The following is a 17,141-nucleotide window of genomic DNA, read 5'->3' as shown; positions in this document are numbered from 1 at the left end:
TGCAGGGAGAGGTTGAAGGTGTCTGAGAAGACCTCTGCCAGTTGATCTGCGCATGCTCTGAGTGCACGGCCTGGTACTCTGTTTGGTACCATCACTTTCCTTGGATTCACACGAAGGAAAACTGATCTGACCTCTGATGCAGTTCTTCTCCCTTTCTCAACTGTTGGAGTGACATGAGTAATTTTTTCAGTCTATGGGACCAGTTCCTCAGCTTTGATAGGTTACAGTCAGGGCATATGCATTGTCTGCACCAATTCTCCTTTAAAACTCTGGCATGGAATCTTCTGCTCTGGGTGATTTGTCACACTTTCATGCCTTTAACTTGTTCTTTATTTTCATAGAATCATCATTGAATCCCTACAGTGCAGGTAGAGGCTATTCGGGCCATTGAGTCTGCACTAACCATTTGAACAGCATCTCACCCAATCTCCTTAACTCCACATTTACCACAGTTAACCCACCTAGCCTACACACTATGGGGCAATTTAGCACGGCCAATCCACCCAACCTGCACATCTTTGGACTGGCAGGAAACCGGAGCACCTGAAGGAAACCCACATAGATATGGAGGGGGAAGGTAGAAGCTCCACACAGGCAGATTTGCTTTGGTTATTTTGGTGAACTCCTGTCCTTGGTCCAATATCAATTTCCTTATGATCTCTAGCATGCTGGTCCTCGGGTTCTACGCTGTGATTATTCAACACACACAAGAATCCTTAGTTTCATTGACATTATCTGTGTTCCCTAGTTCTTTATAAGAAAGTCACAAACAGGTACAATTCACCTCTCTCTCTCTCTTCACAATCTGAGAAATGCATCATTCCCTTTTCATTGAGATGAGACAAGCTTCAGGCAGCAAGATGTGCAGTTGTCAAAAAAAAGTATGAATAATTATCTGTTTTTTTTTAACCTTTGCATATGCTAATAGCTTCCCATGTACTTTCAGTTTTTTCTCCTCTTTCTGTGAGGGACAACTAATGCTCCATTCAAAAATATGCTGACTTCATTTTGCTTCTTAGGTGGTCCTGGAGAGGGAAAGCTATTCCCAGGTGACCAGATTTTACAAATTAACGACATGCCTCTGGATACAATTTCCCAGGAACGTATCGATAACATTATTAGGTGAGGACCCTTTTAGCGCATTCACTGAATGTAAAGTTTTAATAGTTACCACCAGCTAATCATTAATGGCCAGAGTCGTAGGTAGACAGGATAGTGAAGAAGATGTTATGGTTTCCTTTATTGTTCAATGCATTGAACATAGGAGTTGGGATGTCATGTTGTGGATGTACAGGACATTGGCTAAGCCACTTTTGGAATATTACGTGCAATTCTGGTCTCCTTCCTATCGGAAGAATGTTGTGAAACTTGAAAGGTTTCAGAAAAGATTTATAAGGATGTTGCCAGGGTTGGAGGATTTGAGCACTGGGGAGAGGTTGAACAGGCTGGGGCTGTTTTCTCTGGAACTTCAGAGGCTGAGGGGTGACCTTATAGATGTTTATAAAATCATGAGAGGCCTGGTTGGGGTAAATAGCCAATGACTTTTCCCTGGGTGGGGGAGTCCAGAACCAGAGGGCATAGGTTTGGGGTGAGAGGGGAAAGATATAACAGGGTCCTAAGGGGCTTTTCACGCAGAGGGTGCTGCATGTATGGAATGAGCTGCCAGAGGAAGTAGTGGAGGCTGGTACAATTGCAACATTTAAAAGGCATCTGAATAGGAAGGGTTGAGAGGGATGTGGGCCAAATGCTGGCAAATGGGACTAGATTAATTTAGGATATCTGTTCGGCATGGATACGTTGGACTGAAGGGTCTGTTTCTGTGCTGTACATCTCTATGACCTTATTTGAGGGCTGTCTTTAAGTCCTTTAATAGGTGAACTTGCTATGAAGTTTGAATTGTGAAGTTTTGTGACCTTCAAAGTGCTATATAAATGCAAGTTGTTGGTGGCAAACTCAGAAAATAAAACAAAGCTAAAGTGTAGAAAATTGTTTGCAGTTCTAAAGGGAGATCACCAACAAGACTTAATTGAGTGTCATATGTCTCCTTAGTTCTACAGCAGCTCGCCCAGACATCTTGCACAATAGTGTTCTATAATATAAACCATTACATATATTGAATTAGACAAACAGTTGAGTTCTCAGTTACTCACAGAGACAAATATTCTGCTGCACGCACAGTCGACATTTCAATCGAAAATTCAATTACACAGACAGTTGAGTAAGTTTTCACACACAAGTTTGAATATTCCATTACACACCCGGCCAGTTCTCTATTACATGCAAACATAATTGAATACCCCATTTTAAACACATGTGAAAATTCAAATACAAAGACAAACTTGTATGCACAATTGAATGCTTAGATATGCATTAAGAATGTGGTGCTGGAAAAGCACAGCAGGTCAAGCAGCATTCGAGGAGCAGGAGAATCGACATTTCAGGCAAAAGCCCTTCAACAGAAACCCTTTATTCCTGATGAAGGGCTTTTTCCTGAAACATCAACTCCCCTGCTCCTTGGATGCTGCCTGACCTGCTGTGTTTTTCCAGCACCACAGTCTCGACTCTGATCTCCAGCATCTGCAGTCCTCACTTTCTCCTTCTTTGATATGTGCACTGCCAGGTTATACATACAGTCAAAAACTTGGATATACATATAGTCAAATACTCCATATACACACAATCAAGAACTCCATTCCAAGTACTATTGAATGCTCCGTTGTGTACCCTACGCAAACAACCAGTACCCCATTACACATACAGCCAATTTCTCCATAAATACAGACAGTTGAACACTCTATTATCCACACAGTTGATTCTTGCTTGCTTACCTAAGATGAATTCTCCATTGTATCCATAGTCCCACTATTTATAATTCAGTGTATTCTATCAGAAATGTAGTTAAAGAAAGCATTTTAAGTTAAAGATTGTTCATAAATGATAAACCAAAGCAAGGTGTATGTAGCGTGTGCATTTGTCAAACCCAGAGCCTCTTTTGTTGGAATATATTTCTCCTGTCCAATGCTTGTAGCTCTAGGATTCAGTGCTAAGGTGGTGATCATTACAAAAGAATCTCTCAGTAACTTTACTGAATTTGATTTGCTTCCTGTTAAAGGTGTTATCAAGGGTCTTGGGCTTAAACAGTGTTGTCTGGCTGGATCTTAAGAACTGTTTAGCAGAATATATAGAATGGAGTTCCCACCTGTGTAGAAAACCTCACTGCAATCCCAATTTAAATACATGCCAAACATTGGAGGCAGGGTTTGTAAGAACCAAATATGTAAAACTAAGTATGGTCTGAGTTATGACTTGTACTCTTTTGGATGTATTTCAATCTCCAATGTGTTCGTGATCACATCCAGAATGTGTAAGGCTGACGTCTTCATTAGACTTCACTCTGCTTTAATCTGGGCTGTGGGAGACTGCTTATAGGAAGGCATCTTTACCCTTTGTATCTGAACTCTGGACTTACACTGGAGCTTTAGTGCGATTGTTTACCAGAAATGTTTCTGATGCTGATGTCTTTGTGTAAACATTGGTTACCATGAGGGACTCTCCTTCTCAACCTTTCCCCTTGTCTGAGGTTCAAGTTAAACCACTACCATTACAGAAAGCCCTAATAGAGCCAGAGAGTCATGGAGATGTACAGCACAGAAACAGACCCTTCTCCAACTCATCCATGCTGATCAGATATCCTAACCTAATCTAGTACCATTTGCTAGCGCTTAGCCCTATATCTCTCTAAACCCTTCCTATTCATATACCTATCCAGATGCCTTTTAAATGTTGTAATTGTACCAGCCTCCACCACTTCCTCTGACAGCTCGTTCCATACATTCACCACCCTCTGCGTGAACACGTTGCTTCTTCAATCCCTTTTATATCTTTCCCCTCTCACTCTAAACTTATGCCCTCTAGTTCTGAACCCCACCCCCAACAATAGAAAGACTGCATTGTGAATCTTTTTATTTCTTTATTTCTTATTTTCCTAACATATACTGTGTATATCTGTCATGTTCTGTAACTTATTTCTTTATTTTCTCTAATTTTATACCTGAGATTTATACCTAGGTATTTTCTACTTAAGGTGCCACTGTGTGTTGGTGACATTGTACACTTTTCACTGCACTCCAGTACTTTTGTAACTTGAGCACACGTGACACTGAACCTAATTCTAATTCACCAGTCACCTCTCTTTCTCAAATGAGAGAGCAGTCCCATGGGGCTTGTAAGATCGTGGCAATTTTATTTTTAACATCGAACTACAATCTGAGTGAGATAGACGGACTAGATCAGATTGGGATGTCTGGTCAGTGAGGACAAGTTGGACAAAAGGGTCTGGTTCCACGCTGTACAACTCTTATGAGTCTTATGTGTTGCTGTTAAGTTCAAGCCTGTGATCCCGGAAAATAATATTCTGTGCCAGGAGCTTAATTTTGCAGGTTTTAGTCAAGTGTCCTTTTTTTTCTGCATTGGATCCATATTGCTTTAATATTTGTCAAATTGTTTATTGCAGGGAATGTGGTAACACTGTTACAGTGACTGTCCTGCGAAATACCCCTGTAAGTACAATCTTTCGACTTTTAAAAGCAGAGCTTTCCAATGCTACTCATGGTCATCAGTTCGATTCCAGCCTCGGGCGACTGTCTGTGTGAAGTTTCCATATTAAATTACTAAATTGCCCGTAGTGTTCAGGGATGTGTGGGTTAAGTGCATTAGTCAGGGGAAATGTAGAGTTATATGGTAGGGGAATGGGTCTGGGTGGGATACTCTTCAGAGGGTCGGTATGGACCTGTTGGGCCAAATGACCTGTTTCTACACTGTCGGGATTCTATGGGTTTATTCACAACTCGGTTGCAGTCCAGGAGAGATCCACTCGATGTGATTCAGATTAATTCCCAAATACTTTAGTCTGGCATTTGCAATGGCAGTTTGAATGACATGCCTTAGATGGAGAGGCTAGACAGGATGGGCTTGGATCCCGTGGAGTTTTGAAGACTTATTAGTGAAATAACTAACAGATATAACAAATCTATAGATGGGATGGATGCTGACATTTACAGTGAGCACTTGATCTTGGACACGGGAACAGGAGCAGGCTATTTGGCCTGTTCCTTCAGTCAGCTGTACCTCATCTCTGAGTATTCCAATAAAAATCTATCAAACTTCAATTGACCCTGTTTCCTTAGCATTAAGAGAACTAGATGTCTTGAAGTAAGCTTGCAAAAAGCCACCTGACTCTGAACAGGATGGTGCTTTATGTTCAATTAACATTTGATGGGGCTTGATGAGACTGTGCACTGCTCCAAGTTTGACACAAATTCAACCAGCTCACGTCAGAAGGGTTTGATTCATGCTTCAGTGGCTATTTGTCTTGTGTGATGTGTTATCAAGCTACATAATCAAAGAAGTTTCCAGGCTTCATGCAGGATACAAATGAAGATTTGATCATTAATCTCAGCATATCCTAAAGTGGAGCAGCACCCATCAACTAGACCTCCAGCTCTCTCTATCTAGTTAGAAGTACATGCTATTACGGGGATATTGAATGAGCTTCAGTGCAAGACTGAGGCAAGCACTAGACTTTTAGAGTTGAATTATTAAACCGAGATGCCATGTCCTCTTTCAGATGGATACAAAAGGTCACGTGGCACAATTTGAATGGTTTATTGCAAAGGGAATTAACTGCAAGAGTAGGGAGATTATACATTAATTTTACAGGGCTTTGGGGAGACCACATCTGGAGTACTGTATACAGTTTTGGTCACTGTACTTATGGAAGGATGTTAACGCATCAGAAGCAGTTCAGAGAAGGAATACCTGGAATAAGTGGATTGCCTTAGATGGAGAGGCTAGATAGGATGGGCTTGTATCCCGTGGAGTTTTGAAGAGTTATAAGTGAATTAACTAAAACATTTAAGATCTCAAGGGGTCTTGAACGGGTGAATGCTGAAAGAATTCAGGTTTCCTCTATGAAAGAATCTGAGAACTGGAGATCATTATTTTAAAATGGGGGGCACCCATTTAAAACAAAGATGAGGAAACCCTTTTTCTCTCAAAGGGTTGTGGGCCTTTAGAATTCCCTTCCTCACGAGGTGGTGGATGCAGAGTATTTAAATATTTTTTAAGGCAGAGATAGACAGATTCCTGATGACTGAGGAGTTGAAAGATTATCAGGGAGATACAGGAATGTAGAGTTGAGGTTAAAATCAAGAGGAGGCATGATGGCTCAGTGGTTAGCAGTGCTGCCTCACAGGGCCAGGAACCTGGGTTCGAATCCAGTCTTGGGTGACCATGTGGATTTTGCACAATCTCCCTGTGTCTGTGTGGGTTTCCTCCTGGTGCTCTGGTTTACTCTCACAGTCCAAAGATGTGTAGGTCAGGTGAATTGGTAGTGCTACATTACCCATTGTATTCAGGGATGTGTAGGTTAGGTGAATTGGTAGTGCTAAATTGCCCATTGTATTCAGGGGTGTGTAGGTTAGGTGAATTAGTCAGGGGTTACTGTTGGAGAATGGGTCTGGGTGAGTTACACTTTGGAGTGTTGGTGGGTGGACTTGTTGGGCTGAAGGGCCTGGATCCTACAATAAAATCAGAACCGCTGTGATTTTATTGAAGAGTGAAGTAGGCTCATAGGCCTACTCTCTTGATCCTTGTTTGTATGTTCGTATTTTAGGTTACAATCAAACTTTTGGAACTCAGAACATCAGTGCAGGGCTTTCCCAATTGCCACACATTGTCAACACAAAACGCCAAAGCTGTTGTTTAAGTGCCATGGTTTCTGTTTGTATACAGGGGCCCAAGTCATCATTTATTACTGAAGAAAAGCGAGCCAGATTGAAAAGCAACCCAGTCAAAGTACACTTTGCTGAGGAAGTGATCGTCAATGGCCAAATACAGGTTTGTGCCTTCCACAGGCATTTAGCCCACTGACTAGTTCAGCCAGATTATAATTAATCTGATTTGCTCCCAGTATGTTCTGGACTGGGTAACTTGTATTTTTCTATATAACACTAGGTGCCTTATTGGTTTTATGCTTCCTGAGGGCCTGAATAATGTTGATTGTGGCGAGCGTTGGTGAAACCTGAGTCCCATACTAGTATTTTAGAATTAAACAAAGCTAATTACATAGGGAAATCGACAGATTTGGCCCAGTGGGCCATGCGGAAAGACTAAAATGTAGGACTATTGATGAACATTAAAGGAGATATTTAGAAAGGAAGAAAAGAATATAAGAGGGATAAATGCATCCATAGCTAACTAAGGAAGTTAAAGATAACATAAGGGCAAAAACTAAGGCATGCCATATTGCAAAGAGCAGTGGCAGGCTGGAGGATTGGGAAACTTTTAAAGACCAGCAAAGGGTGATTCAAAAGTAATAAAAAGAATGAAGGTTAATTATGAAAGAAAACTAGCTCAAAATATAAAAACAGACAGCAAATAATTTTATCAGTATATAAAAAGGAGAGTAGCTAAGATGAATGTTGGCCCTTTCGAGGTCGAGGAATTAATAGTGGGGAGCACAGAAATGGCAGAGACTCTAAATCAATATTTTACCTCAGTTTGCACAGTGGAAGACACTGAAACCATCCCAATTGTAACAGGTAATGCAGAGATTATAGAAAAGGTAGAATTTGTAGCAATCACCATCAATAGGGAGAAAATTCTGAGCAAAGTATTGGGATTAAAGGCAGACAAGTCCCCAGGATCTGATGACCTATACCCTATAGTCTTAAAGGAAGTGACAGCGGGGATAGTGGATACATTAATTATAGTATTCCAAAATGTCCTGGAATCTGGAAAGGTTCTAGTGGTTGGAAAATTGCTAATGGAAGACAATAGTTCAAAACGGGAGGGAAATAGAAAGTAGGAAACCACAGAATGGTTAGTTTATTGTCTGTCATTGGGAAATTGTTTGAATTCATTATTAAGTGGTATTACATTTGTAAAGTAAAAACAAACCACCACAGTCAGTGTGGTTTGATGAAGAATAATTCATTTTCTTTGTGAAGAGTAATTCATTTAATTTGCTAGAACTCTTTGAAGATGTAACAAGTGAAGTGGGTAATGGAGGTCCTGTAGATGTAGTATATCTGGACTTCTGGAAAGCATTTGATAAGGTGCCACACATAACTGGTCTGTGGTTTCCTACTTCTGCCTCCCTCCAGATAATGTGGAACTGGAAGGAACCTGTGTGTCTTCCCCATCAGGTTATTAAAAACAGTTTGTGCTCCAGACATGTGTGGACTTTGGATCCCCTGATACTTCATACCATGGTGCCAACTCTCAGTTATGCCACTACTTTTTTGGATGCCCAGAACAAAATTTAGTGCCCTCCAACTAGCCACGTTTTGAGGCCTTCTTTCACTAATCTGAAGTAACTGTATGTCCTTCATTAGATCTACCAACTCTACTTAGGGCAGCACAGTGGCTCAATGGTTAGCACTGCTGCCTCACAGCACCAAAGTCCCAGGTTTGATTCCAGCCTTGGTCGATTGTCTGTGTGGAGTTTGCATGTTCTCCCCGTGTCTGTGTGGGTTTCCTCCGGGTGCTCCGGTTTCCTCCCACAGTCACAAAGATGTGCAAGTCAGGTGTATTGGCCGTGCTAAATTGCCCACAGTGTTAGGTGCATTAGTCAGAGAGGGATGGGTCTGGGTGAGTTACTCGTTGGAGGGTCGTTGTGGACCGGTTGGGCCGAACGGCCTGTTTCCACACTGTAGGGAATCTAATCTAAACCTAACACAAGGCCCTTAATAAGGCTGGAAATCTGAAACTTTAGGCATAAGAAGCACACTACCTTAACCCCACCCTGGATTCCTGATCTTCAGTGTAGTCCCTCCAAACCAGTTGCTTTGTTTGGCTTGGTCTCCGGACAAAACATAGAAAACTCCTATGGCTGTGATGGGGTTTTTTTTGGTTGTTTAATCCCAAAGGATTGGCTGAGCTTTTCTGTGGATGTGTGTGTGTGAGTGAACTTTGGAACAAAATGACAGCATGAAGTTCATGAATACCTGGAGAGATTGGATCTGAAACTTCAGGAGGGATATTGGAGGCAAACTGTACATATCACTAAGCACAAACACAAAAACAGGTACACAGACACACACACACACACACACACACACACACACACACACACGCACAGACGCACACAGACACAGATACAGACACACACACACACAAGCACAGATACCGACACCCACACAGGCACACATACGCAGACACACACAAACACAGACACATACAAACACACAGGCCAACACACACAAATGCATACACACACACAAAGATACACAGAAACATATATATGCATGCACACACACATGCATACGCACAAATACATCCACACCTATATATTTTATATATGCGTACACACAATCTCTCTCTGCTGTCCCTCATTTTAGAATTTGTAACAAAGATAATGAGGAGTCTATTATGTTATTTTGCTTATCTGTTTTCATAAATAATCCTAGAATTTTGCGTTTTATCATTCCCACAGGGTAACTCGCTACTCTTAATGCCTGGTATTCTCAAGGTGTATTTGGAAAATGGACAGACCAAAGCATTTCGATTTGAGAAAAATACAACAGTGAAGGTAATGACGGCTATAGGTGTTCTTTGTTCCTTGCTGTGAATTTTCCCGTTTGTTGATTTTGCTCAGCTTTGAATGTACTATTAATTTTAACCATCTACTGGGGGTGGGGTAGGAGGGAGGGAGGAGGTGTTGGGGATAGGCTTGGTGGAGAGGGCAGTAAATGAGTGAAAACTTTTAATTCAGTTGTCAATGGATTAAAGTAGCATTAGTGACAAAGATATAGGAGAGAGATGATGGTGCTTTTTTTCTTTATTTCACTATTTTTGTACTTAAAGTTTGTAACTAGGTAGAACTTTTATAGAATCCCTACAGTGTGGAAACAGGCCCTTTGACCCAACAAGTCCACACTGACCCTGCGAAGAGTATCCCATCCAGACCTATTCCCCTACACTATTACTTTACATTTCCCCTGACTAATCTACACATCCCTGAACACTGTGGGCAATTTAGCATGGACAATTTACCTAACCTGCACATCTTTGGATTGTGGGAGGAAACCAGAGCACCCGGAGGAAATCCACGTCAACACAGGGAGAAGATGCAAACCCCACACAGACAGTTGCCTGAGGCTGGAATCGAACCCAGTCCCTGGCGCTGTGAGGCAGCAGTGCTAACCACTGAGTCACCGTGCTGCACCTAACTTTGTACTTAACGTGGTGCCGTGTGTGGCGGCATCGTGACTTGTCACCATACTCCTGTACTTTTATACTTGAGTACACGTGACAATAAAACCTAAAATCTAACTCTGATTTAAAAACCAATTCTAGACCATTCATTCCTGTTTACAAATGTTACTTTCCATTGTCACAATTTTTGTTTATGCTTTATGAACACTAAATGTTGTAAATCAACATTTCCATTCAAGTGCCATAATGTTTTTACAAGCTGCAGCCACTCAGTGATTTCCCTCAATATGATGTGTAGTAAAGACTCAGGTTTGTTATCTAACCATGGAAGCTGCTCTGGGCAATCTAGTATTCATTAATATAAATAATAGTGAGATTGAATTGGATTTATCATTCTGATAAATGTTAGATTCAGCACCTTACCTTTAAACAGAGGTCTCCTCTGGGAGCACTGGTGAGACATAAACATCCAATAAATGACTGGTTCCAAATTCAAGGAACAGGCTGATTGACTGAAATGAGTTAGATTGTCTTGTCATACAGTCATGGAGTCATGCAGCACAGAAAGAGACCCTTCGGTCCAACTCAACCATGCTGACCAGATATCCCAATCTGATCTAGTCCCATTTGCCAACATTTGGCCCATACCCCTCTAATCTCTTCCTATTCATCTACCCATTCACATGCCTTTTAAATGTTGCAATTGTACCAGCCTGCAACACGTCCTCTGGCAGCTCATTCCATACATGCACCAGCCTCTGTGTGAAAAAGTTGCCTGTCAGGTCTCTGTCAAATCTTTTCCCCTTCACTTTAAACCTATGCCCTCTAATTTTGGATTCCCCTATCCTGGGAAAATGACCTTGACCAGTCATCCTATCCATGCCCCTCCTGATTTCTATAAATCTCTATAAGGTCACCCCTCAGCCTCCGACACTCCAGGGAAAACAGCCCCAGCCAGTTCAGCCTCTCCATATAGCTCAAACCCTCCAACTCTGGCAACATCCTTTTTAACATTTTCTGAACCCTTTCAAGCTTAAGAATGTATTTCTTATAGCAAGGTGACCAGAATTGAATGTAGTATTTTATAAGTTGCTTCACTGCCTTCTTCACCACCCTGTCTACCTGCAACTCCACTTTCAAGGAACTATGCACTTGCACTCCTAAGTATCTTTGTTCAGTAGCACTCCCCAGGACCTTACCATTAAGTGTATAAGTCCTGCCCTGATTTGCCCTATCAAAATGCAGCACCTCACATTTATCTAAATTAAACTCCATCTGCCATTCCTCGGCCTATTGACCCATCTGATCAAGATCCTATTGTATTCTGAGATAACCTTCTTCACTATTACTACATCACCAATTTTTGTTTCATTAACATCCTGTTTTGCCCAGTGAAACCTTGTCATTTAATCTCTCCTGCCTTCCATCACAGACCTTTCCTTTTTCTCTTTCACCACTCACTGCTCTCTGTCTGCAATATTCATTTTGAACCTGTTACGTCTCCAACTCTCTCTAATTCTGAAATACGCTCTTCATTAATGCTGAAACTTTAATTTTGTTTCTCTCTCCATAGATACAGTCTGACCAGTTTATTATTTCCAGCTTTTTCTATTTTTTATTTCAGAGTCTCAGTATTCTGATCTGCCCCTTATATTAACATGATTTTTATTAACAACATCAATGACAACAATCTGCATTTAGAGAGTGTATTTACTCAGGTGTTTCACAGGACATTTATGAAACCAAAATTGACACAAATCATATAAAGAGATACTAGGATAAATGATAAAACTCTTAGTGAAAGCGATGTGTCTTAAAGGAGGTGAACGGAATGGAAAGGCAGGGAAATGCTGAACTTGGCTATCAGCGATGGAATGTTTAAAGTCAGGGAGTTGAATGAGGCCAGAATTTCAAGAATGTAGATGTCTTGGAGGATGGTAGTAGTGGAGGACACACAGAAATAAGGATGGTCAAGAAAATGGAGGGTTTTGAAATGAAGGATAATGGTCAAGTCAATATACACCAAAGAGACAGAGTTCAGGTGAACAGGAACCTGTAAGTTAAATGTAGGCAACAGATTTTTGGCTAAGCTATCATCTATGAAGGGTGGGGGATGGGACACCGGGCAGGAATTCAGACCTCAATATAATTAAGTTGCAGTAGAGTGTTTCAGCAATAGATGAGTCGAGGATGGAGTCAGGCAATAGTATTGAGGTGGGATATAGGCAGTCTTAGTGATGATGTGGATTTGTGGTAGGATCTCTGGTCAAATGTGGTTCCCAGGTTGCAAAGTCTGGTTCAGCCTCAGCTAGTTGAGAGCGAGGTGGAATTGGTAACTAGAGAACACAGCAGGACTTGAAGATAATAGCTTTAGTCTTTCTGGTATTCAGTTTGAAGAAATCTTCTCTCATCAGTACTGAATGTGAATCCAAAGTCTGACAGTCTGGAGACATTGGAGGTTGGAATTGAATCATAGTTCAATAATTTCTTTAAGAATTTAATTTGGTTATGAACTGAAAGAGCAAGATTGATTATACTGTAGCCATCTGGTAATCTGTGAAATGAGCAAACTTTGAGGTACAATACTGACCACGTTTCAGAAGTAGCTCTTTAGCATTAAAGCACTTTGGAACATCTTTTGGTGATAAAAATGTGTTGTCCTAATGCTGTCGATTTCTTTAATGCACATGAACAGTATACAAAAGCAACCGAATCTGCAGAATAGCAAACAAAACATAGAACAAAAATTATTGATGTAGGCTTGTCGGTCAACACTTGATTTTTAATCTGACTTTCAAGGTAATATCCAAAGTTTTGTATTCACTGCGTAATGGATGAAAGCATTTATCCACTAAAGGCCAAATTCTGCAGTGAGGATTGTCAAGATTCATGGATGATAACTGAAATAAGTCAACTCCGAAAATGCTTTTCCATTTTTGCAAGTCAATGTATCCAGCAATTAAAAAAGCTTTCAAAAGCTTTTAGACATTGACAGAACAAGACAGACAATAGATGTTGGAAAGGGAAGCAAGAACGACTGCTAATTACAATGGGCTCTGTTCCTGCCAATGGCAGAGGTACTGGGAGATATGGTAACCCCCTCGACCTTTATGTCTGGTCACCAATTAGTTCTAGTCAAGAAAGTCCATGGGCAACCTATTCAATCTGCTAAGGTCTTAAGTAATCAATTATTGGCCACTGATGAGCGTCAAATGACCACCTTCGATGTCTCTCTCTTTACATTCCTGCTGGTGTTGGTTTCCCTGGAAAACCAGGGTGACCTCGCTGCCGGATTGGGAGGGGGGATCTCCAGTTACCCCAAATGGCATCTACCTCTAAACTCCCTGACCATCCCCCATTGCCTTCCCACACTGTGACAAGAAGATAAAGAAGACTTGTGTTATTGCAGCTGGATCTGATGATGAGTAGGCCTTGCCTGACTTCAGGACTCAAAGGCTGCTAGCCTCTGATTGGCAGGCAGTTTCTGACAACCCAGGATACTAGCATTGAGCCCAATGAAGGGCCAGGAAACTCGCCCAGGCTTACCAAGTCAGCTCTGACTGTCTTCTCAGCCAAGGGCAGGGATACATTACTCACCACCGAAAGCCAGTGTGAGAAAAAAGAGGAACTTCATGCCCTCTGAGTCGATATATTAGGCACCAGGATTGTGGATGGTGCATAGGTTTGGACAATTTATAGAGCAAGAGATGTAGTGAGTGGATGGAGGAGGGGGTTTGGACAGCAGGTGGAGAAGGGGTTTGGGAGGGTGGGTGAAGAAGGGGGTTGGGAGGGTGGGTGGAGAAGGGGGTTGGGAGAGGGTGGGTGGAGAGAGGTGGGTGGGAGTGTGGGTGGAGAAGGGTTTGGGAGAGTGGGTGGAGAAGGGGCTGGGAGAGTGGGTGAAGAAGGGGGCTGGGAGAGTGGGTGGAGAAGGGGCTTGGAGAGTGGGTGGAGAAGGGAGCTGGGAGAGTGGGTGGAAAAGGGGGTGGGAGAGTGGGTGGAGAAGGAGGCTGGGAGAGTGGTGGAGAAGGGGTTGGGAGAGTGGGGGGAGAGTGGGGAAGGGGCTGGGGGAGTGGATGGGGAGGGGTTTGGGAGAGTGGATGGGGACAGGGGTTTGGGAGTGGATGGGGACGGGGTTTGGGAGAGTGGATGGGGACGGGGTTTGGGAGAGTGGATGGGGACGGGGTTTGGGAGAGTGGATGGGACGGGGGTTTGGGAGAGTGGATGGGACGGGGTTTGGGAGAGTGGATGGGACGGGGTTTGGGAGAGTGGATGGGGACGGGGTTTGGGAGAGTGGATGGGGACGGGGGTTTGGGAGAGTGGATGGGACGGGGGTTTGGGAGAGTGGATGGGGACGGGGTTTGGGAGAGTGGATGGGGACGGGGTTTGGGAGAGTGGATGGGGACGGGGGTTTGGGAGAGTGGATGGGACGGGGTTTGGGAGAGTGGATGGGGACGGGGGTTTGGGAGAGTGGATGGGGACGGGGTTTGGGAGAGTGGATGGGGACGGGGTTTGGGAGAGTGGATGGGGACGGGGGTTTGGGAGAATGGATGGGGACGGGGGTTTGGGAGAGTGGATGGGGACGGGGGTTTGGGGGAGTGGGTGGAGAAGGGGTTCGAAGAATGGGTGGAGAAGGGGGTATGAATGTGGATGGAGGATGAGGTTGGGACACTGGATAGCGCAGGGGGTTCCCACAGCAATGGAGCAGCAGATGTAGACTGTGGATGGAACAGGGACTGCAGACTTGGGCAGTGAGTAAGGCAGGATGTTAGGGATGATTTAACACTTTTTCCTTCATATTTCTGCAGTGCTTATTATCATGTTGCTTCGGAGTCTTCTTAGATCGTAAGAACATAAGGAACAAGTGGAGAAGTCGGCCATTTAGCTCCCTGACTCCTATCCTGCCATTATGCAAGATCATGGCTGATCTGCTCCAGCCCTCAACTCCTGTTTCATGCTCACGTCTTAATATTTTAAATATCTACCTAGTGTTTCTTTAAATACTTTCAGGGATCTCAACTCCACAACTCCTTGTGATCGAGAATTCAGATATTCACCTTGCTCCGGGAAAAGAAATTTTTTTCCATGTCATTCTGTAACTATGTTCCCTAGTTTGAGATTCCCCAACAAGTGGAAACATCTTCTCAACATCCAGCCTTTCACGTTCCCTGAGAATCCTATATGTTTCAATCAGGTCACCCCTCATTCTTCTACACTCGAGTGAATAATGGCCGAATCTGTTTAGCCGTTCCTGAGAACTCAACCTCTTCGTCCCAGGAATCAGCCAATAGGAGAGGATTTTAGATTAGATTACTTACAGTGTGGAAACAGGCCCTTCGGCCCAACAAGTCCACACCGACCCACCGAAGCTCAACCCACCCAGACCCATTCCCCTACACCAAACACTACGGGCAATTCAGCATGGCCAATTCACCTAACCTGCACATCTTTGGACTGTGGGAGGAAACCGGAACACCCGGAGGAAACCCACAGACACGGGGAGAATGTGCAAACTCCACACAGTCAGTCGCCTGAGGCGGGAATTGAACCCAGGTCTCTGGCGCTGTGAGGCAGCTGGGGATAGGTAAAACGACCATATATCTTCAACAGGAAATTCAGAAAGGCAATAAGAAATTAATTTTGTTTTCCCTTTCTACTGAAATTTGAAAGGATATCATCCTCAGCCTGAAGTCAAAGTTATCCATCCGTTGTATTGAGCATTTTGCTCTGGTTTTGAAGGAACGATACACTATCAACAAGATCTATATCTTACATGATGATGAACTCATTGAGCAGGTACGTTGGGGTTTCTTTGAACTGTTTACATGAGGGAGTGATATCCTTGAGAGTTTGCAAGCTTTTAAGTAGACAACTAAAGTTACCCACATGTACGTCTACAGAATGAAACCCTTAACCATCCTCTGTATCAGTTCTGAGGAAGGGTCACTGGACCCACCGGGTCACAATAACTCTGATTTCTCTTCACAAATGCTGCCAGACCTGCTGAGCTTTTCCAGCAACTTCTGTTTTTGCCTCTATATCTGTTGGCTTTGTTACCTAACATTGGACTGCTGTCCAAATCTGGCATTTTGAACAGTTTGTTCCATTTGCTGCAGCCTAAAGAAAAGTTCTGTTTTTGGAGACTTTGTAAATGGAATTTGAACAAAGCAGCATCTCTTGGCTTTATCAAATTCTGGTTCAGAAATGCTGATCAATATTACACAACATAGGAGTGAAGAAGATGTCTCTCTGCATTACCTATGGTATTTCCTGGTAATCACTTTTCTGGGAAGGCAAATTGTACGTTCACTTTGGATAAAAAATTGGATTGGATATAGGAGTCAAGCAGTCTTCTCACAACAATTCCAGGATATTGGTGAGGTCACACCTAAACGACTGTTTACAGTTTGGGTCCATCTACCAAAGGAAGGATGTAACAGCAGAAGAGGGGCTGTGACCAGTCAGATTGGTTCCTAGAATGAGGTGGTTGTCTTATGTTGGAAGGTTGAGTAAATGAATTCAGTGTTTCTTGAAGTTCAGAAGAATGCGAGGAGATAGAATGGAAATCCATGGGACTGTTCTTAATGTCCCATATAACATAAAATATGACAGGTAGCTGCCTTCCTGTCCACTCCAACCTGCTCCTGATAAAATGAAGGTACGTGAGTGAGTGCCAACATCAGCAACTGAACTGTATTTTTAAAAGAAATTAACAGGTATTTGGAATTGTTAACTTGATCTAAATATTACATTGGCAATGCCATGATATACTTGGCATGGGTCAGCTCTTTTCTTAAGCAGACTGGTTAAAAGATGGGAAGAAAGAGAGTGGTGGTCCGTCCTTCTTCGGGTGGCGTGTCCACATCGAGAGCCTTCCCCTCGGCTGTCACTCCCCACCTTTGTAAGTTCCCACATGGCTGGTGAAT

General features: G+C 42.9%; 1 protein-coding gene and 1 pseudogene across 1 annotated transcript in view; both read left to right on the top strand.

Moving 5' to 3' along the window:
- LOC132820027 (sodium- and chloride-dependent neutral and basic amino acid transporter B(0+)-like) overlaps positions 1-17,141 on the top strand; it is a 640,602-nt pseudogene that overhangs the window by 131,367 nt on the left and 492,094 nt on the right.
- LOC132820283 (FERM and PDZ domain-containing protein 1-like) overlaps positions 1-17,141 on the top strand; it is a 58,855-nt gene that overhangs the window by 14,714 nt on the left and 27,000 nt on the right. The window contains exons 3-7 of the mRNA XM_060832308.1: positions 1,020-1,122; positions 4,514-4,559; positions 6,793-6,897; positions 9,497-9,592; positions 15,886-16,011. Coding sequence (XP_060688291.1) covers positions 1,020-1,122; positions 4,514-4,559; positions 6,793-6,897; positions 9,497-9,592; positions 15,886-16,011 — 476 coding nt within the window. The remainder of the gene's footprint in view (positions 1-1,019; positions 1,123-4,513; positions 4,560-6,792; positions 6,898-9,496; positions 9,593-15,885; positions 16,012-17,141) is intronic.

The sequence above is a fragment of the Hemiscyllium ocellatum genome, chromosome 11, assembly GCF_020745735.1.
Source record: "Hemiscyllium ocellatum isolate sHemOce1 chromosome 11, sHemOce1.pat.X.cur, whole genome shotgun sequence".
Classification (NCBI taxonomy): Eukaryota; Metazoa; Chordata; class Chondrichthyes; order Orectolobiformes; family Hemiscylliidae; genus Hemiscyllium; species Hemiscyllium ocellatum.
Note: the sequence above shows the minus strand (reverse complement) of the source record. Positions and strands in the feature narration are given on the sequence as shown.